General features: G+C 43.3%; 1 protein-coding gene across 1 annotated transcript in view; it reads left to right on the forward strand.

Annotated features, from left to right (window-relative positions):
* Positions 1–4,658: 4,658 nt before the first annotated feature.
* Positions 4,659–25,154, forward strand: part of GMPR (guanosine monophosphate reductase) — a 41,863-nt gene continuing 21,367 nt past the window's right edge. Inside the window, exons 1-6 of the mRNA XM_063160352.1 lie at positions 4,659–4,817; positions 8,721–8,840; positions 9,466–9,549; positions 11,149–11,322; positions 19,033–19,114; positions 21,455–21,561. Coding sequence (XP_063016422.1) covers positions 4,731–4,817; positions 8,721–8,840; positions 9,466–9,549; positions 11,149–11,322; positions 19,033–19,114; positions 21,455–21,561 — 654 coding nt within the window. The 5' untranslated portion in view covers positions 4,659–4,730. The remainder of the gene's footprint in view (positions 4,818–8,720; positions 8,841–9,465; positions 9,550–11,148; positions 11,323–19,032; positions 19,115–21,454; positions 21,562–25,154) is intronic.

The raw sequence follows: 25,154 nt of genomic DNA on the forward strand, positions 1-25,154 counted from the left end.
CAAACTAACCTGAGCATGGACCTAGCTACGAGCTCTACAATGCAATAGTCCACACTTTTTAATTAGAATATTAGAATCACACTCCCCTGAACGACCTGGACAGCTACCACTCCTCCAGGTAGTCTGAGGACAGTTCAGGGAACAGCATCAAACTGTTTTCAATGTGCACTCTGAGTGTGACTCCTTGAAGCTCACATATGGCATCTAAATGGCTTAGTGTGAGGCACACTCTGTCTCTTGCCTTGCAGGGACAGATTGGCATGGTCCACTTTACTTACCAGCATAGACAGACTCTTTCTAAGCATATTTCATAAGTCAAGGAAGGTCAGAGTTGCATTAATTATAGATTGCTGTGATTACTTACAATTAACATCTGAAACCTGCTGAAATCAAATGGGAATGGATACTGTCACTTACTCCTAAGTAAACTGTACCTTGAATGAGAAGTTGTCCTACTGACTTCAGTGTGGGCCTGGGATTTAGCTGATGATTAGCAACTAAGATTATTTTTCCTCTAAGACCTTTGAATTTAAATGAAAATACTTATGGCATACAAGTTTCTTTGTGACAAGTAATCTCCATGCATGTAGTTGAAGTCTGCTGGGCACACTTATGAAAGGCAGAGGTGTCAGCCCCACTCCTCCCATTTCTGGTGGCTATCAAGGTCAGCAAGAGCCTTAACATAGATGCTGTAATAATACTGATAGTTCAGAGAAACACCCTTATCTCCTCTGCAAAGGAAATCTGCTTGCATTTGTAAGGTTTGCTGAGTTACGTTTCTTGATCCATCTACTGGGAAATGCTATTCAGCATAGACAAGGCCTGAATTCAAACAGAAAAATAAAATGGATTTACATTTCTCATAAGAAAAACAAGGTTCTTTCCTCAAATGTACTGTTTCTCCTTAAGATTGAAAGATCTTCATCACACATGTGCTGTGGCATGTTGTTCTTTCCAGATATGGGATTTTGCTGGGAAGTTGTGACACACAGTTTGTGGGAGCACTTGCCAGCTGAGCAATGCTTTCACTAGTGCTCACCACACTCCTTAAACAGGCACGCTAATTATGTTACAGGCTGTCTGTATGGAGCTACATGAGACTATAGTATTTTCCCAGGAACCACAGCAAGGAAGTCAGCATGTGCCTTCAGTTGTGTTAGCTGTATATCTGCTGTGAACAGAATTTCTCTTGACAAATAATGACAACATCATTAAACATTCACCCTAGAGGTGTTTCAGGTGCTCATGAGTGCTCATACTTTCAGACTGTCACTGAAAGCTTCTTTCAGTACCAAGAAGTTACTGTGGAAATGTTCTTATTTAAATAAGAAAAATACAAGGCATTGATTAAAAGAAGTGTTTTTAATGCCATATACAATTAACCTGGTACAGCACAAATAGCTGACCTCCAGCTCTACTTAATGTCACCAATCACAGGCCTTTGAGCCCATAGCTCAGTCAGTTTTCAATTCACTTCAATGTCCTTTTAGCTAGTCCACACCTCATCAGTTTGCCTCCAAAAATGTTATTTGAAATATGTCAAAAGCCTAAGTAAACATAAACAAGATCCACTGCTTTATCCTCATCCACTCCAACAAGTAATTTCATCTTAGAAAGTGAGCTGAGCATGATTTTATTATCATAAATTCATGCCAACTAGCTTCAGTCTTTCTTGTCCTTCATTCATTTGAAAATGACTTCCAGGATTATTTGCTCCACCACCTTCTCAGGCACTGAAATGAAGTTGACTGGCCCAGATCTTCCTTCCTTCTCGCTCTTCTCAAAGACATGACTGATATTTGCTTTTTCTAGTCCTCAGGACTTGCCTTCCCAATCTGATCCTGCTCTTATGAGGGTGTCTTCATTACTCCTGATTTTCTGATGAGTCTCAGGGACCTGGGAATCCTGAGATAAATCTTACCAGGGAAGACGAACGTGGAGATGCCAATGTGTACCTCAGCCTCTTCCACGTCCTCTGTTACCAGGTCAGATTTGTGAAGTAATTTATACTATTACATACAGCAGTATTTACATTAGAAGGAGGAAAACCACAAGTTCAACAATCTTAGCTGATAATAGGCTTTAGACACAGTAGTAACTATTTGCATTATAATGATCACTTTTTCCTTTTCTCAAAAAGACCAAGTTTAGAAAACTTTTAGAAGATCTACAAATCTACATTTGCATTTTCAGCTGCAGTGGCTGAGCAGTTCCCTTCTGAGTACAATGCTCCATCTCCTTTTAAATGTAACTATAAAACAATGAAGTAGAGAAAAAAAGAACTCTGAAGGAAAGTAACAAATCATTTACATATCCTAAATTTGAAATCAGTGATGGCTCATTTGCACTTGAAGACTAAACTGTATCCAGCCTGGATGAACAGCTTTTTTTTCCATAGCAGAAAGAGATAATATGGGATCACTTATGGCAGGTGTATGGCAGTAATATAAAGAGGAATAAAAAAGAGGTGATCTTCATTTCTGGCTGTGATAATTTATGTGATTATTGATCATGTCCCCTCTAGTGTCCATACTTCAGAAAGGACAATGAAAAAACCAGAGGTGGTTCAACAACAAAACATAACTTTGTTTACAGAAAATATATATTGAAGTAAGAAACTATGGAATTTCAAACTTTGTAATCTTTAAAGAACTCTCAAGCCGATCTGAGACACCTGACGAATCTGTTGGTATGTGCATATGGGGAATTAATGAACATTAGCAGATACTGTGATCTGCAGGAAAACAGCACTGTGAGTGGAGACTAAAGTACTGAAATTGTAAACAGCATCAGACATGCATTTTCTGTGGCTTGCACATACTACTGCTAGCCCCTATCTCCTACTCTTCAAAACAGTGCTGACCTTTTGAATTCACAGTGCAATGCACTGGCTTCTTTCTTTCTTCTCAGCATCACATGCCTGCCATGAGGGCAAATGGACGACCTGGTGCCAGGCACAGACAGATTGCATTTGTTTTTTTCCATTCTCAGTCCTCTACTACAGACATGCCACTTCCACAGGACCCATTCTCATCGGTACTCTTATTACTTAATAGTAAATAGTGGCTCATATGTCTCTCTGAAAAATACGTTTTAGTAGTTCCTTTATATAGTGGAGAAAACACCAAATGAATGACCTCTGTTATGCAGATCAAACAAATTATAGAGTCACTTTCTTGAATATCTCCATGGGAAATATCCACAACAGCAAGGCTCTCCTGGAACATCATCTGGAGTTCCAAAATCCTAGATTCAAGGCCTCTCCACCTGGACAATCAAAACTGCAAACACTCAAATACTCTGCCTTCTGTGTAAAGCCCCGGGCTCATGCTTAGTCATATTGGATCATGTGGGACACTCAGGCAAAGAGATGTAAAAGAGCTCTGTGTGAGGCAGGGTGTTGACCAGAAGTATGCAACTTTCAGATAAAGGAGAGAGTGCTACCTCCTCCTGCAATGCGTCTGAGTAAGTGTCCCAGGCTTCCGTTGCCAGTCACTAAAAATGCTTGCTCATGTGTCTTCCAAAGTCCAAATCTTACAACCCACTGACTTCATAATTAAATAGACTTTAAGGCTTAAGACTCCTGTGGAAGTCACCTCATATGGTATCTGGTTACCCTGCACTGATCCCTCTGGCAGCAGATGTAGATGGACTCAGCTTGTGCAGTCCTGCTGCTCTGAGTGGTTTTTGACTTGTGTGTTAAACTATGGCTAGCACCGTTGAAACTGGAGGAAATAGGCACAAATCAAGCTCCTGTATGCTGGGGCGAAAAAAAAAAAAAAACCAACCAAAAAACAAACAAGCCACCCCCCAAAAAACCAAACAACACCAAAAACCCCACCCAAACACAAAAACTCCCTGTTGCTTCTCTAAGTGCAGTGAAGCAGGAAATTCGGAAATTCCTGAGGCAGCTGCAGGTGGCTGGTGCTCTGACCACTCTCCTATGACCAACCAGCTGCACATTTCTCAACGTCTCTAACGCCAAACTCACACTCTGGCTCTGTGCTCTGTGCTCAGTGCCATGGGCAGCCCAGCTCTGCCTCAGCAGTACCGGATACCGGGCAGGGACGGGGCCGGGTTTGGGCTTGGAGCGGAGCACCCCAGCAAGTGGGATTCCCATGACAGCCCACCTATACCAAGTGGTGTCTTTTTTATTTAGCTGGAGGGACAGCATTTTGGGCCGCGCTGCAGCAGCCGTAACAGCGTTGGGGAACGCCGCAAACCCCTTCTCGGGGCGGTGGAAGGTAGAAGGAGGCAGGCCAAGATGTCCGTTCAGCCCCGCAGCGGCCGCCCGGCACGGCCGGGCTCCCGCACCCGGTACCCGCGGCGGCGGGGCCCGCTCGGTCACATGGAGGCGCCATTTCCTCTGCCCTTGCTTTGCCCTTAAAGCCGCCGCGGTGCCGCCGGCGCCTCGCCCCACACGGGGCGGTTGCGGACGGGCGACGCGTCCCCGTCTGCCCCCACCGCACACTGCCCTGCGGAGAGGCGGGGGTAGCCGCGGCGGGGGCCGGGGCAGAGGCTCAGCTAAAACCAGCCCTCGCCTAATAAAGCGATGGGGCCCGGTGCCCTCGCCCTATAAATACGCTCGGTGCGCGGCCAGTGGGCTTTGGCCGGCGCGGCTCGGCTCGGCTCTGCAGGCGGGGCGGTGCAGTCAGCACAGCAGGGCCGCCGCTGCCGCCGCCTCCGCTGCCAGGACAGCCCCGGCCCCCGCACCCCGGCACCCCAGCGAGATGCCCCGGGTAGACGCAGACCTCAAACTGGACTTTAAAGATGTCCTGGTCAGACCTAAAAGGAGCAGCCTCAAAAGCAGAGCAGAGGTGGGGGCATCCAAACCTAGCATGCTTTTCCTCCCCCTTCTCAACGCTTAACTTCCTTAACCCGCCTTTCCCCCCGCTTTATTTTTATTACCCGGTCTAGCGCAGCAATGCCCTCCCCGATCGCGACGCCCTTTGCGTGGCGGGGGGATGCCGCTGCTCCCGGGAGGGGAGGACGGGGCCGCGTTTGCGAAGTCCGCGGCGTGTCCCCCCCACGACCCCAGGGGAGCCTGGGGTAGCCGGTGCCGCGCTGGCCTCCCTCGCTCCTCAAGCTGAAATACAAGGGGGCAGTGGGGGATTGCTTGCTCCTAACAGGTGCCACTGCGGCGCTGAGCGGGGCCTGACCGCCGGTGTCGGAGGGGGCGGTGGCGGCGAACCAGCCGCGCTGCGGGACGGGGGTGTCCGGTTACCCGCCCCGCAGCTTGGGCCGGCAGAAGCCGGTGGTGACACCTGACAGGCAGCATTGCCCTCAGCCTCGGGGGCTGTGGGCGGTGCTGGTACCGAGGAACTGATGCGCTCTTAAAAAAAAAAATATTAAAAACCCGCGAAGACGCTGGGGAGCGCTTCTCAGTGCGCAGGGTGCCCCGTCATAGGGGGTACTGAGGGAAGTCACATCAAACCTGGGGCAGTGGGTGCATTTCACCCTCTCTTTGGTTTCACCCCCGTGTGACCTGCGTGTGTAGAGACCTGGAATCCCCTGGGGCTCTGTGTGCCTGCTGGCCACTGTTAGCCGGAACAGTTCTGTGGTTCTCTCTCATCAGGGATCGGGAAAGACCCCGGGAAATCAATCCCGTAAGGATCGATTGCATCCACAAAAAAAGATGGCCGCCTTAGTATCGAAGGTGCCTTCTCATTTACCCCACATAACCCCAAGGTTAACAAAGGATTTAGTTTGACTAGAGAAGGAATTATGTTGTGTCGGGGGATGAAAAGAGGATTAAGATTTTCTCCAGGGGACACGGAGGTGTAAGAGAGAGAGACTGAGGTAGAAAGGGAAAGTGAAACAGGGAAGCTGTGTTTACTATAGGCCTATGGCCAGGGATTTTGAGGGCATCAGCTAAGCAAAACCTCTTTGCTATCATAAGGTGTGAGAGGCCCTCTCAGCAGAAAGTTGCTCTCTGGCAAGTAATTTGTAATTTATGATGAACAGTGTTCCATCTGAGTAACTCTTCATCGTGTGCAATTACTGCACATAAGGCCTCTGGGCACTTTGGAGCCATTTGCTTGGGGACCTATGGATCCCTCCTTAAAACTCACTGTGCCGGCCTAGCAAACAGGTGGAGCTGTGCTCCGCCGAGTGAATGGCAGGCACATGGCTCCTTCAAGTGCAGCGTTTTGTATATTTAGCAGGGTGCAGGCTGTGGAAAGAGGGGCTGCTGGGAAGGGAAAACGATAGGAGGAACATGAGCTGATACAGCAGGGTTGTAACGGGTGGCTCTGATGAACTGTTAAAACATTGCAGATGAGAAAAAGTGCGTGTCATGAGGGGGTCAGTGAAAACCGATGAAGGTTAGGAAATTGGACACCATCACTGAGGCTGTGGCAACAGGGATAAACAGAGTCTGTGAGAGCCAGATCTGAAATGGACAGCCCCAGTCTGCTTCAAAACAAGAATATAAATAAATAGTTCTGGCAGAGGAACAGAGGCAGCATACTACTATGCCTGCTCCCCAGCAAGCTGCTGCTTTGAAGCTTATATCAGGAAGCGTCTGTTTCTCTGGTGTGAATGCCTCGTTTTGCACAAGGATAGCTTTTTATGCAGTGACTAGAGTTCAATCAGCTTCCTAGAGAGACAGTTTGGGATGTTTGCTATGTTGGTACTTGTTTCTGATTCCTTGCACTGTCTTCATTTTCCATGGTTGCTTTCTCTTTTTTGAAAATATATCAGAAAATGTGGTGCTTGAATTTGAATATCAAAATTGGTCAGAGCAAGGGTGGGAGTGGGAGCAGCATTATCTGTCTGTGGGGTCTTGGTACTCACATAGTCTGTTCTTGCATTGGCTGGGCTTCCTCATGCACTCTGTCCATTGCAAGTTCAACAGACAAGTTTCCTGTAGGAAGTTGTTAATTTAAATTTTTAAAATTTCATTAAGTTTACAAGAGCAGCACAGTTTGCTCAAATAGGTAGAGGGAATGGCAGCCAGCATGATCAACAGTGTTGACTGATTTCCACACGAGGAAAAACATAAACATACCAGGATAATTCAGTATGGAGAATAAGCAGCTGTGGAGGATATACTGAAAGTCCATAAAGTGAGGAGTGGCATGGAAAAGGTGAAACTGAGTGGCTGTTGTTTGTCTCTCATAAAACAAGAAAAATCACTGAATGTATTTACCAGGCAAAGGTCGTAGTTTTTATGCAGCATATTTGTCTTATTGCTGTGGGATATTGGAGAGGCTTAAAAGTGTGAAGGACTAAAAAATTTTCAAGGCAAGTTCTTGCTTTGTCCTGTGTCTATTTTGCAGTATTTTGGTGTCTTTTCTGAAACATAAATCTTCTCCTTTCTGGTGTTCCTTTGTAAGAGATGTTTTTCCTTTGTAAAACTGCAGGGCAGTGGTTCTGGTGCTGGCATCTGTACGGAATTGATTGTGGGGTACTTTTGTGTTCCCCCGCTCTTGGCTCTAGTGTTAAGAGGGAGTAAAGTAAACAAAATTCTCATACTTGTTTCACATCCATCTTCTTCATACTATTTTCTAATGCTAGCTGCAGCTAAAGAATGTTTTGTCATCCATGATGGCTGGAGAATTAGACCTCTGATAGTAAATAGGAGAAAGGGGCGTTTCCATTAAGATATATCTTAGCTTGTTCACTAAAGTGACCCTTCCCTTAAAAGCTTATAGGAGAACCTGATTCAGAGTTTATCACTAAGGCACCAAGTTCTTTTTCTTATACAAACCAGTAATAAATCCCTCACAATATTAATCAGAATCTAGTCTGCAATTTGGAAGTGCTCAAAATGTGTTTTAATTGAATAGTAAAAAATCCTGTATTGTTTCTGTTGCTTTCTTTCTCATGATGGATTTCAGTTTAGTTCAGGTCTGCAAATGCTTTTGGGTTAAAGTTGCAGGGAGGATTAGTGAAAACTGAAAGAGCCTTCATTTTTACTAGAGACTAAACTAATATCTTAGAGTTGTACTTTTTTTTTCCCCCCTTTTGAGCATTTTCCCATAGGTAGGAAGGTCTTAGGTAGGCCAGTGGGAACTGATCTAATTTGATAATACCCCTTGCAGATGTAAGGAAAAAATGCCTGATGTTACATTTGAAGGTGCTGAAGAAGAAATGTCTCTGAAGGTGAAGGCGGATACAGTTTTAAGACATTAACTTAGAAACTAGCAGCTTCTTGGTTTAGCAAGGCAAGGTATGATTGTTCAGATTGTATGGCAAGAGTTCTGGTAACTGTGACCAAAAGAGCATACTTTATTATATGGTCATTTACCTTCAAGACTGGGACAAAGTCCTTTATGCCCTGGAGACAGAGGGAGTTGTAATTCTGACTTCTTTGGAGTTAGGAGTTGGAGTTAGAAACTTCAACTTAAGTTTCTCAGGCAACCATACAAACAGCTGAGATTACTTCTGTATACAGAGTCCCAGAGTCCTCATCGTCCTTTCTTTCCAAGCCCTTCTGCCTTTTTCCTTTTCATTTTTTAATTTTATTTTGATTCTTTTTCTTAAGTAAGAGCTGTATTTAATGCAGAAAACATTGTTTTAATTTTTTTTTTTCTTGTTTGGAAGGCAGAATTGTAAAAAATAAAAATAAAAAATGATGTAATAGTGGAACAAAAGGAACAGGAAATGTGGGGAAAATGGAGAAGCTGTGTCTAAACATGCTGTATGTGAAATCTGTGGCAAAACTCGTGTAAGATTACAATCAGTTACTTAAAAGAATGCATGTCTGTTCACTGCAGGTCGACCTCACACGCACCTTCACCTTCCGTAACTCCAAGCAGACATACACAGGAATTCCCATTATAGTGGCAAATATGGACACTGTGGGGACGTTTGAAATGGCCGTGGTTATGGCAAAAGTAAGTCTCAATTCTCATTTCTGCAACAGTTGGGAAGCTGCTGGGGGACAGCGAGCAGCCTTTGTTGATTTTTTAGCTAAATTTGTTGAGAACAGGGGAATGCAAGTTTAAAACTCCAGAATAAAAAAAAAGCAGGTGTACTTTTACAACAGCACAGTCACCACAAACAGGGCTCCTGATGTAAGGAAATTTCTGTGGAGATGCTTCCATATTGGGAAGCTTCCATTTTGGGTGTAGCTCAGCTTCAGGTGGAGCTTTTAGAGCTTGTTTTTGAGGTCCCTTTGTGCTCCATGCCAGAAAAAAAAATTAGCTGACAAGTTTTAAAAGTGTGGGTTATGGGATAGAACTGCAGCACTTTCTAAGTTAATGACCCTCTGTCACATTCAAAATACTGACAGTTGCTTAATGAAACATCTCATAAACCTGGTCCTGAAAAGTTGGCTAAGCATGCCAAGTTGCTTTTGAAGAGCTGTTTGTAGTTGCCTGGTCTGTTATTCACTGTTACTGTTTCTTCCAAGCAGGATGAGCCTATACTTAAAAGGGGATTTTCTAATCCCTTATTTTGCAGTTGAGGGAAAAATTACTAACTGTGACATTAATATCAGTTCTCTTGTTTTTTTGCTAGCATGCAATGTTCACTGCAATTCACAAGCATTATTCTCTGGAAGAATGGAAACTGTTTGCTGCCAATCACCCAGAATGCCTTGAGGTACATTTTTCTACTGTAAATTATTATGGTTTATTGCTTTGTTCTGAACTCACATACACTGGAGTCTCTAGGGAAGGCTGTTGTCAAGTGAGGTTTTGGGGAATGAAGATATTTGCTGTTCTTAAATTCATCAAGGGAAGTGGCTTGTCCTGATTTAAAAGAGGGGCTACGTGAGTCCATTATGAAAGTGCTTATATGAAGATGCTAAAAAGCAAAGTTTGTATATGCCTGGAAGGGAAACAGAGAAGTATCCTGAAGGAGGAAATACTTAGGAATAGGCACGAGTGCTGTGCTTCTGTTGCTGTTGCGAGCAGTGGTAGTTCACTGATGGGAATAATTTCAAATAACCCAACCACAGCTGGCCCTGCACACCCTTGTGCCAGGCAAAGTCTTTGCCATCAGGTGTGCAAGTGGATCTGGAGTCTACAGGCTGGAGGGGCCTAGGTGGTGGGCCCAGGCAGGGATGAGCACTGAAAGTTGTCAGGGCTTCTGTGTCCTCCACTTACCTTCTTGCACCAGAGCTCACTTTGTGCTATCCCACTTGTTCACAGGGTCCCAACCTGAGCCATTATATTCAATCAATTTAAACATTGACTTAATTTGTGACTTTCTCACATTCAGACTTCTTCTTTTCTTCTGGCAGGCCCCTGTACCAGTAGAGGCCCTGTGAGTGTGCCTGGCCATCTCCCCTTCCTGCTCAAAGTTCAGTGGAGTTTTTGATCTTTCTCTGTATAGAAAAGAATACAACATTGCTGTGTTGTAGCTTTACCTGTGGCACATTTCAGAATTATATTATAAAGGCTATTGATTACAGAGTTGCTGAAAGTGAGCCTAGCACTTTGGCCAGTCAGGATTACTTACATGCCGCCATAGGGTAGAAAGTGGTCTCAGGAATGTCCTGTGTCTGAACACTTTCAAACTTATTTGTGGTATATAATGACTGGAATAGGATCTCCTATTCCTGTAGTGATTAAATACTGACTTGCACAGTGACCTTGGATTTCTGCAGAGGTTTTGTAGGCCAACAGCTGTGGAAACTATTTTTCCTTTGGAAAGAACTCATTGGAAAACAAAGGAAGAAGCAATCTGCTTGTTTTCAATGGTAGCTGACCTTGCTTGAGAAAGGGGATTAGACTACAAAATCTCCCGAGGACCTTTCCCAACAAAATTATTCTGTGATTCTGTACATCACAGGAGTGCTTGGTGAACTTAAAAGACCTAGATTTTACTCTCTGACAGTGCCCCAAATTTTACCTAACTTCCTGGAAATATACCAAGTTAGGGCTTCATCTTATGTTCATGTTAATATGAGACTGGCTGAACTTGATTGATCTCAGATGATTATATATGCCATTGACAATCCACTTGTGAATGAATGCTAGAAAGCTAATTTCCCTCTCTTTTATATAATTTAAACTAGACAGAAATAGCCCACTGATTTTCCCAGGAAGGTATTTATTTCATATTACATAGTGTGATTTTTCACTAGTTACCAGCACAAGTCCTGCCAAGATTATGCAGGAAAAGACAAACAAATTGTGTGTGTTTATGTCAGTGTTTGCAACCTACTACTCTGTTTTGTTCTCTCTGTTTTTTTAGCATGTAGCAGCAAGCTCAGGTAGTGGACAAGAAGATTTGAAAAAATTAACAAGTATTCTAGAGGCCATTCCAGCTATCAAATACATCTGCCTGGATGTGGCAAACGGCTATTCAGAGTATTTCGTGGAGTTTGTGAAGTCCGTCCGTGCCCTGTTCCCACATCACACCATTATGGTAAGTGTGTAGAAAGGGTGGAGGTGTGTGTGTGAATTCTGGCCAGGAACAGGACCCAGAGTTTGACTGGTAGGCATCAGAAGTTGGAAGAGGAAGAGAAGCAAGGAAGGATGTTCAATAACAGTTTGATATTGTCCGTCCATTGCTGATGATTTCTGTGAGAATGTTTAGTGTATGATCTGATACAGCTGTCTAAATAAGTTGGGATGGAGGACTGGCTGGATCCAGTTCTTTTCCTGCTCATGTCCTCCTTCCCACACTAGATGAGATCTCTGATCATTAAGTGTATAGGTTAATTTTGGTGATTCCAAGCAGAGGTTTGCTGTGGGAATGTAGCAACATTTCCGGCCAGCTGGGGCCAGTGATTGTTAGATCACTATGAAGACAGATCAATGCAGACTGATCCTTGCCTGTGATAAGAATGAGAGGGATGTTGGGCTGTTGTGAACAGCATTATAAGGGAGCAAAATGGTCAGTGCTGGGGCTTTTCATGGTGCTTTCTGTGATGTTACTGTCCCATCTCAAAGTGCTAATTCATGCTTCCTTGAGGTCTTTTGCACCAAAAATAAGATGTTTACATGGATATGTAACTCCTAGCAGAAGAGCGCTACTGCTGCTTTCCCAGGGCTCTTGAAGAAATGTGTCTGAATTGTTTCCATGAGAATAACAGAAATCCTCAATCAAGCAGCAGATTGGTAGTGAGGTTACCAGCCTTTCTTCAAGCCAGTGCAGCAAAAAATCATGTGTTTAGGCATCACTCGCCTGCTTTCCCATGCCACAGATAAAGTAAAATATAAATGTAAAGGAAATGTGGAGTAAGAATATTCCTAAATGCACATTCTGCCTTTGTTCAATAGAGAATAACATACTCAAGCAGCTCAGAAGAGGATGCATTCCTTTCTCCCATGTCAGAGGAAGGCAGTGTTTTTGCTTTGGAATGATGGAAAACTTGAGTGAGCTGGAATGCTTGTTGGATGCTGGGTTATCATAGGCTGATGAATAGGCATTCTTCAACAGCTGCACGAGAGATGGGAGCCATTTTGGTATGATCCTATTTCCCATGGCTTTGGAGAGAGAGATTTTGGAACTATGAAATTATAAATGTGGGCCTTCTGAGCTTCTTTGGATCTGAAGTCTTGTCCCTAGTGACATGATTGCTCCAGTGACTTTGTCTTTGAAGAGTTTGGGAGGGAGCTTAAAGCACATAGTTAAGATTATCTTTGTCAGGAGGGGAAAGAAAATTGTGTGTCATGCCCTCCCCCACCTCCCCACTGATTGCTGACTTTGCTGACTGAGGAGGGAACTCAACCAAGATGAATTCCTCAGAAGGCAGAGAAGGTCAATGTCAAAGTCAGATATCAAAACCAGATTTTAGTCCAGGGTGCTTAGGCCAGTCTCATCCACCTTCTGCATCTGTTCAGCTGCTCTCCTAGTATCCCTTCTTTTGTGGCTAAGGTTATTGTTACTTCAGGTCTCATTGTCCTGACAGCACCACCTGCTTGAGCACATTTACAGTCCTGACCTGTTCAGTTGCCTTCTCTGATTGTAGCTCCTTTATCTGAACATGGCTTAATATGGCTTATGTTTTTAATCTGCACAGCAATAATTTCCACTTCTAAAAGCATGCTAACAAACTTGGAGTGTTCAAAAACCTTCAGCTTTCCAAAGCCTCCAGAATCTGTTCCGTCTCTGAAGGTCTCTGATTCAACTAGACACCCACCTCTACCCTGCTTCCAAATTAATTCATGTTCTGTGCCAAAATGGCCTTTTGAAGCTGTTCCTGGCTGAAATGCAGGAGCTGGTCTAGGCTCCTTTTAATGGTAATCTGGAAGACATGTCCTGCTGCTACCTGTTTGTTCTGACTGCTTTGGTGTGTCTGTGCTATGCCTGCAGTATGTTCTCTGCTGTTGGGACTTTCAAACAAAAGGGTTAGCAGTTAAATAGGAGGTATAAAAATAAAGAAGCTTTCTCATAGCTGAAAGTGATCTCCAGGACCTTGTTTGCTTTCCTCGGCATGACTGTTCATTCCACAGTCAGCTGCAGTGCAATACATAACAGTAACCCAACCCTGGATCTCGGGGAATGTGTGTTCCCAGGGGCCACGTAATGGGTTCAGCTCTGAGGCTGGAAGGGGATGTGCAAAGCAACTGTGGTTAATGTTGTGCTCTCTGTGGCCAATACTCCCCTGCAAACCAAGGATGTCTCTTGTGTAACAACCTTTCAAATCCATGTTTCTGTCTTTTTAAATATTTGCTTTTATAATCACATTGCCTTATTTTCTTCTGCCTGGTTCTGACACAAGGTTTTCTCACTTTTGCATTTTGTAGTAATTTACAAAGAAGATCAGTTTCTCCATGGAACACCAAAGGTAGAGAGGACAAACAGGCACAAAAGTACAACATGACTTGTCTTAAATCACTCATCAGGTTGGGAATGGGGAAGAAGGCATATTTAAGTCTTCTGAGTGTCCCACAAGTGCCTCCCAGAACCAGGAAGATCCTGAGGAGGGTCACCCATTGGGTTTTTTGCTATTGTGCAGCATTATGTGCATCAATTATGCTTGTTTGCTCAAGTCTAAAGAAAACCTTTAGTCAGCATTCATGATGGAGGATCAGAGCCTTTATATTACAGGTTGCATAGTCCTTATTGATTAGTTGGATTGTAGACTTTAGGGTTATTCTGTCACTCTGAAAATCTGTTTACAAGCTAAGTTATCTTTGTCTGCAAGCTTTGCCAAGTTTTTATCCTGAATTTTTATTTTCATGCTATTCCTCTGTTCCTTGTAGAAGAGCAACCCTGATGGGAGCAGGGAGTGTGGCAGGAAGAAGACTGAGGCAGGAGCACACTTGGAGATACAGTTAGCACCCACAAGATGTGGATCAGAGAGGGAGACAAGCGGAATTGCAAAGCAGAAGCAGAGGGAAACAGCAGGAGCCAGAAATTGTTGCTCCTCCTTGGAGTCAGTAGCAGAACTTTTCTGGGCCTTGGAGGCAGAATGGAGGCAGCATTCAGTCAGAGGAAGCCGTGCAGACTACTCCCAGTTCAGCCCTGGAACACACACCAGAGTAAATTCAATCGTGGCATGTCTACCAGGGCTGGCATGTGAGAGCAGGGGCCAGGCAGGATCCCAGGATAGGAGTGAGGGATGCTGCTGAGCCTGCCTCAGGTGAGGCACAGTACTGAGTGCAAGCACCCACTGAGTGTGGCTCAGCCTTGCAAAGGGCATCTCCATCTCTCATGGTTAAGCACCCCTTACTTTTGTGGGTGGGAAGTGTCCTTTGGCCGTCTTCCTGATAATGTGGAGGCACAGACTGTGCTTTCCTCTAGGATACAAGAAGAAAGTTTGAGAACTGTTGTCATAGACACTTCTCCCCAGCTAGATCCATTGCCATTTGCCAGCAGCTTTCAATCAGTGCAGCAGTGTTCCTGTCTTAGGCAGTATGAGTTGATATTTATAGCAGGCTTTCATGAGGCACAGTATCAAATGCCTGACTGAAATTCAGAGGCACTGCCCTATGTGTTCACTAATTTTGTATCTCTGTCAGAGAAGCTGTAGTCTTTATAATCCTGTTAGGTAAAATCTTGATCTCAATAAAGTCAGTAGGGAAATTCCTTTGACTTTTCTGAGGCCGGGATTTTCCTCAGGACTGACCCACAGTTCAGTCATCCTGGATAGTGCTGGAATGACCCGGGCTGGCATTCACTTGGGACCCCATACTGAGTGATGGACATCACAATACTTGCACCAATTGCTTTGTTCCCTGACTACTTGTGTAAACACATGACAAAGTGTATTGCCTGTAGTGACTTCACAGTGTATGTTCCAATTGTGTTCTATTCTTTCAGCTAATTTTAAGAGGGTTTAATTTCTGTAGTCTCAGTCTTTCTATATTGATCTTTTCAGATTTTTTTTTAAGTTGAAGTATTCTGGCTTTACTGTACCAGTGGGGACTTCAAAAGCCCTTTTGCCTCAATTCAGCTGTCATACTGGTATGAGTGGTAAGGCAAGCATTGGTTTCAGTAAAGCAGAGTTCAGAGTTCAGAAGAGACCACTGATTTCCCTTCAGCGGTCATACTGGGGTCTCTTCACATACAGCTAACTGTGCCTCTCTCATAGTGGTTTTTTTGTGCTCTCTGAGGTCTGCAAAAGGTACCTCAAAGAAGCAAGCCTCTCATTGGCAGGTTGAAGTCTGCTATGTAGAGTTCCACGTCCTCCTTGAAAATTTGTAAAGGATCTGCAGATTCAGAAGCACAGAAATCAGTGATGTGTGTACATGCATTCCAGGAAAAAATGTATGCTGGGGACATAAGTGCTTTTCCCTGCTAGCATGAGCATTTTCAACCAACATATGCAGTTCCAACATTTTCTAGCAGTAACTTAACAGTAACCGTCTGGTTAACATTTCTGAAGAGACAGTTTGACAACCCTCTATGCTCTGCTAATAAGAAGACACTGCTGTTTAAGTTAAATACATATTTTACCCCAAATCTCATGCAACTACTGACTTGAATACCTGCTCCTTCCTATTTATGAATCTTTTTAATGTGCTGCAGTGTTTCACCAGGTTGTACTGTGGTGTGTGTCATACAGCACAGGTGGTCGTCTGCCTTCCACAGGTAAACTGTTTCCTTGATGTCCTAAGTGGCACACTCTCCATCACCCCATCTTGGAATGAACAGCACTTAGTATAACAAATTACCACTGAGCAGAAAGGAAGCAGCACTTAGCTGAAGCACTGTACCTATTATATACTCTTTATTTCCTGATTGTTCTATTTTATTTTATTTTTAATCAATATCATGCTCTTTTGAGCAGATTTAAGTGGTCCTGTATCATAGACCACAAATTGTTGCTTGATATTCTCATTATTTTTCTAAGTGCTTCAGGTGGTGGCTTGTCAGCTGTTTCAAGCTAATAAAAGGAGGAAGCAAAATTCAGTAAAAATAAATAAATAGTGAAATAGGAGTCAAAAATCAGTAAGTGGAGAACAGGTCTTGCCCAGTATTCCCTGGGTATCCTTCTGCTGACTTCAGCAATAGTTACATTTGAGTAAAAGCTGTACTAAGTAAGGACTTTAGAATGTGCCTCCTTCTCTGCCCCTATCAGTGCTGCTACAAACACTTATTAAGTCCTGCAGTATCATTATGTAAGAGATTTCTGAACATCTCTAGATCCAAGTTCAGATCTCTAGAAATGAATAGCCTGTCCTTAGGACGAGTGCAAAACAGGTTATGTGGAAAACAGGAAGTTTCTCTTGTGCAGTTTTCCTGGTTAGGAATGTTCTGTAGACATGAGACAAGCCACAGAGCTGAGATACAAACCAAGCTTGGTTTGTAATTGTCTAAGAGTACTGAAGGAGCTAGGAAATGTTGGAGCAGGACCCCTCTCATCACCTATCAAAGGTCTTGGGAGTGTGGGGAGGTTCCTATTGACAGAAGGTGAAACAGTGTTATTCCAGTTTACAGGAGGAGTGTGAGGGAAGACCTGGGAAACTAAACACAAAGGCATGGGGCATTGGCCACCTCTGTAGGAAGCCTGTTCCAGGGTTTGTCCACCCTCTCACTGAAGAACTGATTATTCATGTCAGGTCTGAACCTCCGTGAGGGACACAGCTTTGAGCCATTCATACGCATCCTGTCCCTGGATCCCAGGGAGAACTCGGCACTCCCTCTCCACCTGCCCTCCTCAGGAAGCTGTAGTGAGCAGTGAGGTCACCCCTTGGCCACCTTCTCTCCAAGCTAGATGAGCCCAGTGCCTTGGCCACTCCCCACAGTATCTGCCTTTCAGTCACATCACCAGCTTTCCTACCTTCTTCTGACACATTTGAAGATTTTCATATCCTTCTCAAATTGTGGGCTGCAATTTATGGGATTGCATTCCTGTACAATGTTCCCTCAGATTATGGGAATGCAGTTAGTACAGCTGTAGTGAGTCAGTTCAGTGTGTGCTATGTCAGCATTCATTTGCTTTGTGCAGCCCTTTGCAGAGAGGAAGGCGTGGTCTGAAAATGCGCTGGCTAACAGTTTGTTTTCAAATGTAACTCAAAGCATAGGTTTTAGCTCATAAATCTCCTTTGAATAGGATTCAAATGTCATTTGAAATCCTTGCTCTTTGAAGACTGTCTTTTCCCTGAAAATCATCTGGACAGAGGACACTCCTGGCAAGGGAATTAATCTCTAGCCTCACTCTGACTGCTGATCCATCAGATGCAGTTGGAACACATGCAAGGGCCTGTCTTGTCACACTGAGCTTGCATCAAAATGTTTCTTTAAATGAATAGAAATAGACTGGCAGCTCTCTGCACTTACTGCACCAGTTTTGCAAGCCAATTACCAAGTGTGTGCTCAAAGGTTGTTTTGTAGTTTTTTTATTAAAAGTATCAGTAATTTAATCACACTGGCATTCTTTGCATTCACAGCATCCATGAACCAGAAAAATCCGTATCTCATGGTTACTACAAGCCACATACCAAGCCGAGGCTCTGGCAGAAGAGGGCCCCCACTTCAATAAACCACATGTGGAAAACATTACTCTAGGAATAGGTAGCACAGTGTCAGGGGAAGCTCTGCAAGTTTCTGCTATAGTTTGGAATAGGTAAATGTTCCTGGAGGCATGAGTAGATCACAAGGTGACTGTGAGCCACCAGTGTGACACAGGCAAAGGCATTCTTCTGTGTCAGGCAAGATATTTCCATAGGAAAGGAAAAAGCCTTTGTGCAAAGCCTTGCTGAGAACTCACCTGTACCACTGTGGATAGTTCTCATTCCTCAGGTTCAAGAAAGATCTGTCTGGTATGACTTCAAGGAAGTCTGGTATAAGGCAAACAAAGATTGAGCAATTGATTGGGGATGTGGAGAGCCAATAGAAGAAGTTTTTTAGAAGAAGCAAGACAAAGGCTGAGAGAGCTGTCTTCACTTTCAGAAAATATAACCGTGTAGGCAAAAGGAGGAAAAAACCTGTTGAAGTGCAAGAAAAAGTACAGTGAAGAACACAAATCAGTTCAGAATTTCTGTCAAAGAAGATGTTACCATAAACAGCATGCTCTCTATATCTCTGCAAAGGGCATGCAGAGGGAACCAAGCCCCTGTTTTTAACCAGTGGCATCACCACAACAAAATGTGTGTATATGGTGTGAATGCTCGGATTTATATCGTCTGTATATACATACCAATTTTTGCACTAATGCACAAAAATTAGAACAATAGTACCTTCCTTTCAGTGGGCAAAATACTGAATACTAAAGAAAAAATTTATTTCTCAGCATTTTAAACAAGATCTGAACTTCTTCCTGCAAAGCGAGTTAGGCAAAAGGCATGGAGGTCTCTAGGCTGTTCTGGAGAGACGGGTAGGGCAGGAGAGGTGAAGGAGTTCACTGTATATAAGAGAGAGGAATAGCCCCTGTGGTTGGGGATGATGTGGTTGAGAGCCTGTGTGTGGGTGAGGATTGGGGTGATGGATGACAAAGCAGATCTGATGGAATGCTAAGGATCAGGGTTTACTGGACTACTTGTTAAATTCATTTGACTCGAGAATTTACCTGGTTTAGTCTTGGTGGCATGTCCAAGGAATAGTATGATGAACTATATTCTTCCATACTCTGCATAGTTCAACTTCTAAAAGCTCTGGATCAAACTTTGCATTATAATTTTTAGTCTTTACTGCAGTAGTCTTGAAATCTCCTGTACCTGTGATACTGTTCTTTCTTTCTAGGCAGGCAATGTGGTGACGGGAGAGATGGTAGAAGAACTTATTATTTCTGGAGCAGATATTATTAAAGTGGGTATTGGACCAGGTAAGTCAAATAAAGGTGGCTTTTGGTATTGTTAGTAGAGGATAGATGAGTTGTCCAGATGGAACAAGTGTATAATGCTGTTTCCTTGCCTGTTCGAATGCCAAGACCCACTCAGGTCAATAAAGTACCAGTGAACTTGCACACAGTGCATTTAAGAAATTTACATACTGGGTGCCAGTGTTTCATTCTGAACAGTGTTGCATATTGCACCTCCAGTCAGTGAAGATAGTTGGTTTTGGAAGCACTGGGCTGCCTGAGTTCCTGCCATTAGCACTGATAACATGTGTTCTGTCTGGGAACACTTTTCTAGCCTGCTGAAAAGAGGATGAGTCATCTGAGCTAAAGCTCAAAGGATGCTGTGTCCAGGTGTCCACCTCTATCAAGGAAAGATGTGTTTCTGAGTAGCTTTATGATTTGTGTTGTGTGAAGCTGAGGTTATCCCTGTCAATGTCTTCAAAGATGAAATGGTGTTAATTGTGAAATATGGATAACTTTGCCTCTACCTGTTACTATTGCCTGGGAGCTAAAATTTACATTAATGTACTTACATGCTATCTATCACTCTAACATTTCCATGGATAAACAAGAGAACCCTGACCTTCTTACAGTGTTTTCCCTATCTTCCCTTCCCTAATGTTGTTTGGCATACACTGCTGTAATCTTTTATTTTTTTTTTTTCCCCCTTCCTTGTGCCTTCCTTCACATGTTCCTTCTTTTGCTGTTTTCTTCTTAGACTGCAGCTGGAGTCACCATATGTGGGCTAGATTTTAAAGTGGCTAACACAAATGCCACTGACAATATAGCTGTGATCATCCAGTGCAGTGCAGGCAGATTGTTTACTCTGCAGTGCCAGATAGTTATGGTCCATGAATGGATAACTGGAGCAGAGAAAATGATGTAATAAACCTTGCAGTTGTTCCCAGGAAGATATCAAACAATAAATAGTGCAAAATACATGAAGAATCAACAACAGAGATTTCATGGTGTAATTGTCATGGGCAAATTCAGATTTAAAAGAAGAATAATTATAGTTTGTAGCCTCAAACATGGAAATGTGGGTAAATGCTGTACAGTCCTCCCTGGAGATGTTCCTGAACAGATCTGTACAAGTTGACCATGCAAACCCACAAGTAATGAATGTTTCTCCCTCAGGTCTTGAAGCTCTTTTCCAGATAATGATCTATCATGTTATTATAAAGCATTACATACACTATGCAGTACAAGCCCTGTGGAAATTATATTTTTCCCTATTTAATTAAAGCTAACTTTCTTACTATTTTTCAAGAATTCGTCTCAGTGTTTTCACTTTGTCAGTTCTTTGAAGGATCTTTGGTAACTTTTGCTTTACTGGTAGCTTGAGTATACCTGGATATCAGCTGAGTGAAGGGATTCATATTTCACTGCATTTTGTTTTAGAATCTGTTTTGAAATTCTCGTTATCATGTGGACCTTTTAGGTCTGTATCCTAAATTATAGAACCTAGACTGGCAAAAAGTACTCCTCCTTTTGACTCTTAATTTGAGGGAACAAAATAGAGAAGGTATTCCAAAAGATCCATGTTGCTATGTTGAACTGTAAGTAAATTGGTTTATATATACATATGTAAAATATATTATATATAGATAGATATATACAGATAGATACATAACTTTATTTTTATCTATATGTACATGCATGCACAATGTATGGATATAAATAATATAGTTCAATGAGTAGATATAGTTCCTATATTTCCCTTGTTGTTGTACTTTTCAGCTTTCAGATGATTACTTATCTCACTTTTTAAATGCTATATGCTGATTTTTTAATATTTCCCAAAATTGTCATCTGCCACATATTCCTGCCTTCAGTATTAAACAAAAGATGGGAAAATTGCTACCAAAAAAAATCACAGATTTTACCATAGAATTGCTTCTTTAAACATGCAGAAAAGAGATAGAAATATTTAGTAAAAGAAATAGTCGGGTAATAAATGCTACTGCTGAGTCTCACAGGTTGTGATTCTGGTCCTTTTGCCCCTTCCCTTCAAGCACCTCAGTCAGATTTGCTTCCCTGTGATGCAGTAATTCGCTCACTGACAAGCATTACTGATGGGAACTAAATTGGGACTGGCAGTGGAGAAGAAAGGGGGGACATGAGTCTCCTCAGCCACAGGTCCCATGAAGTGGCATGAGAGCATTTCAGAATTCAAGTTCCTATGTGCTCCTTTTATCTGTGAGAAGCCAGCGTTGGCAATAGAGACTTCTTGGGAGAGCAGGAATGCTGATAGAAACACATTTTTTTTGTATCATTTCTGTCATCCTGATGAACTATGTATATCCCTCTCGTTCTCTTGTCTAGGTTCTGTGTGTACCACTCGGATTAAGACAGGGGTGGGCTATCCACAGCTAAGTGCTGTTATTGAGTGTGCAGACTCAGCACATGGCTTGAAAGGACATATCATCTCTGTAAGTAACTGTCACCCACTCTGATTCCCACTGTGCAAATCGTTGTGGAACAGGAGAATCAAACAGTCCAGTACCCTGCATGTTAAAGCCTGTCCTTCTGTCATTCCCAGTTGACTCCTGTATTAGTTCCTAGGACAGTCAGTGGAGATCCAGATGTGAAAAACCAGCTCTCTAACATTTAAAAGATGTGGGTGCCTCGCTTCTGTTTTGTTTTTCAAACTCTGCCTCTTCCTTTGTGGAGTAAGCTGTTATGTAAACAGAATAGGAAGCTTGGTAATGTTTTCACTATTGAAGCAAGCTGTAATTCCTATGAAAGACTTCTGTAGGGGTGGAATGTAAACATTGCTTTCCTCAGAGTGTAACTGAAGGGTAGGCAGGCAGGCATAGAGGGGAGTACAAGGGAAAATGATGTGAGCCCATCTGCGCCCTGGTTGGATTGATTCAGAGAGCATCCACACAAAGCTCTCTGTGCAGGGGCAGGAGTGTTTGAGGTGACTGTTTTGAGCGCAGCTAGCACGTGAGCCACTTATGTTCTCACTAAACTCGGGGGAAATAACAAGCCTGTGGAGGAAAAAAAGCATCTGTCTGTATTGCCTGCTAATGGCAATTTCCACTCTTGTCAGCAAGACCAGATTCACCTCACAGAGAGAAAGTAAATTGGTAGTAAGCATGGCCCCAGACTGAGCTGGAGTGCAGCCTGCAGCACCCGAAGGTCCTGTGTGCTTGGGCATACACAGGCATGTCAGGCTGGCACAGCCTCTGCAGGCTGCCTGTGAGGCAGCTGCTCATGGGGAGGGCACAGGGGCTCACTCTGCCCCTCTAGGAGAGACCACACACTGGATTTTAGTTCTACTGCCAAGTGAAATCACTGGAAAGCCCTGGTTTCTTTGACCCTGTTGGGACTAGTATCCATGGGAGGAAGGAATGTTCTGTTGTGTTGTTGAGGAGGGAGGTGAGAGGAAAACAAACTGATTGGGGGTGGGCAAAGGGTTTGACTGGATCTCTTGGAGTATGATAGAGCAGGAAGATGTGTTACAGTCAGATTTCTCTTGCTCTTTATTGTTAATGAATGTGCAGTCTCTACTCTCTGTGGCTCTTCTGTGTGACTTTTGCAGAAAAAAAAAAGAAGCAGTCTGTGATTTCTATGACTTGGGCAGTATTGCAAATGTTTCTGTCTATAACAGACAGTAGAATGTGTGCAATAGAGCATGAACACTTCACTCATTACTGTGAAGGTTGCCTAAGTATAGTTGTCATCCTGGCAGTGGTGCTCAGAGACCCATCCTAGTTTTGCAATAATCATTTTCTGCTAGCAGCCCTCAGAAGAATGCTGTTATCCTGATTTTAGAAGAAAACAGGGAGTCTGTATTCCGACTGTTGAAAAATTAGATGGTTCTGTACTGTATTTCCTTTCCTGCTTTGGGAGTGGATCAGTTCTTGACTTGCTCAGGTTTCAGTGGTCCCACACCTATCAGCCCCCAGTGGGGCAATGCAGGAGGGCAATTTGATACCTGTCTGCTACCAACATCTGGGCCAAGAGAAATACCTTCAGCTGCAGCTCACAACACTTCAGCTCAACTCTCTCACCTAATCTAAGGAGAGTAAAGCAAGGGTAAGGACATTATGCCTGAATTCTGGAGCATTCAGATGGATATTGGTGTATTTATTAGGGAAAGAAAAAGTTGGACTGCATGGTTGTTGCCAGAGCTCTGGCAAGAATATCATGGAAGAGAGGTATCCTCATGACAGAAAAACACCATATGGCAGCAATTCTAAGTATAGAATTGGGTCTGGTGGCAACAAGTATACATGGCATCCCTCAAAATGTCTGGCTGCTGTCTTTCTGCGGATTGAAGAAGGGGCACACCCTACCTGAGCCAAAAAAATCCCTACAGGCAGAGTATTACCACAGCTATCTATGTCAATTCCCCAGGAGGGAATGTGTCCAGCAGTTTTTGTTATGTTGATATGAAAGCAGCAGGAAGGATGTGAAGAGATTCAAAGCCTAACAGCTAGGTTCATGTGGATTGTAGCTAATGGTGTGATATGGGTTAGTCCCTTGGGGTACTTTCTTGCATCCACTTCTGTCTTGTCCAGTACATTCATCAAATTAACTCCCCTGTCTTGTTATGCTGGTATAATTTCCATATGAAGAAAAAGAAGTCTCGCTCTCAGAATGAGGAAGTGATGGTGCTGAGCACAGTAAAGGCACTGCAGAGAGCACAGCACGACTGAACCCTGATCTTCAGGAGCTCTGCTAGGATGGGACCACAAACTGGGATTTTAAACATTCCTATTACTGAAGTTATCGTGTATGATTTTTGGAACTGATTCGTTGACAAGGAAAGTGACAATTTTCAGGCAAACATGATAGTCCAAGTGAACACCTGGTGTCTGTCTAGTCATTTACACAGAGAAGTAGGAGGTAAAATTGCACCAGTTACTTTCTTTATGCTAAATTATCTGTAAGACTAAAAGCTCACCTCAGAAATGAATCTTTCATGACTCACTGAAAGCAGAGAGGAAACCCTCCGTGAGATACAGGCATGGTTTCTGTACCGTGCTGTTTGTCTGGGAGCCAGTAGTCTCAGTTTTCATTCTTGCTAATCCATTGGCCTTGAGAAAGTGCTGCAGTGAGTTACAGTGGAGGGGGCCTGCTGGAGATGTTTCTTCTAGGTCAGAGAACTCCTCTGCTGGACAGAGGCAGTCACATATTCTAGTAAGCCAGCAATGTGGGGAATGGAAAGCAGCCCTGCATGTGTCCTCTCTCATGTGGCTGTCATTTGACAGAGATCCCTGTTTCCCCTTCTCCCTGCCTGGGTGATAGGTCACCAGCATTCAGTGAAAGAAATGACTAAGGGTTTCTTCACCCAGCTACTGCCATACTGTCCCTTCTTCCACACAGAAACACACCCAGTATATGTAGTTCAGAATAAAGCGTCATATGTACTGTTTTTACTGCTGTATATGCCACATACATTATATATCTTCTGCATAATAAATAGGTATCTGTTTGCTGATACCAGCAAATAGATAGCTACAGTGCTTTGTAGAAAGCACTGGTTATGCAGTTTATAATAAAGGTTGCTTGAAACATAAATCATACTTATAAACTCATTATAAATTGCTTATAATATTAAATGTTCAACCAGTGTATACTGGTTTTCCATGATGTATTTTTTTCTTACTTTGGCTAAATTTTGTTGCTGTAAAATGGCTTATCTATCAGGAGAACAAGACTGGGGACAAAAACATTACTTCAGCCACATTAAAGTAATTCTGTTGGGGAAGCTGCTTTCCCCTGCCCTTCTTCCTAGCACCCACTTGGCTCAGAATCGTGCTGTCTACAGGTCCCGTGACCCTTTTCAGTAGTCTTGCTTTGGTGTTATGCCAGTTGTCCTGAATTCAGAGGCAGATTTTTACAGATCAGTTTGCCCAGGGTTCTGAGGTAGAAGCTGAGCCTGCAGCAAGCTCTATAACTGAAGCCCAGCCATCTACAAGTCATTTTGAACCTAGACCCAGGGCCCTGTTGGAATAAGCTGAATTTCAAGGGTTAGCTTCCAAGGCAATGCAGCAGCAGAACAGTCTTACTT

This window comes from Melospiza melodia, chromosome 1 (assembly GCF_035770615.1).
Source record: "Melospiza melodia melodia isolate bMelMel2 chromosome 1, bMelMel2.pri, whole genome shotgun sequence".
Classification (NCBI taxonomy): Eukaryota; Metazoa; Chordata; class Aves; order Passeriformes; family Passerellidae; genus Melospiza; species Melospiza melodia.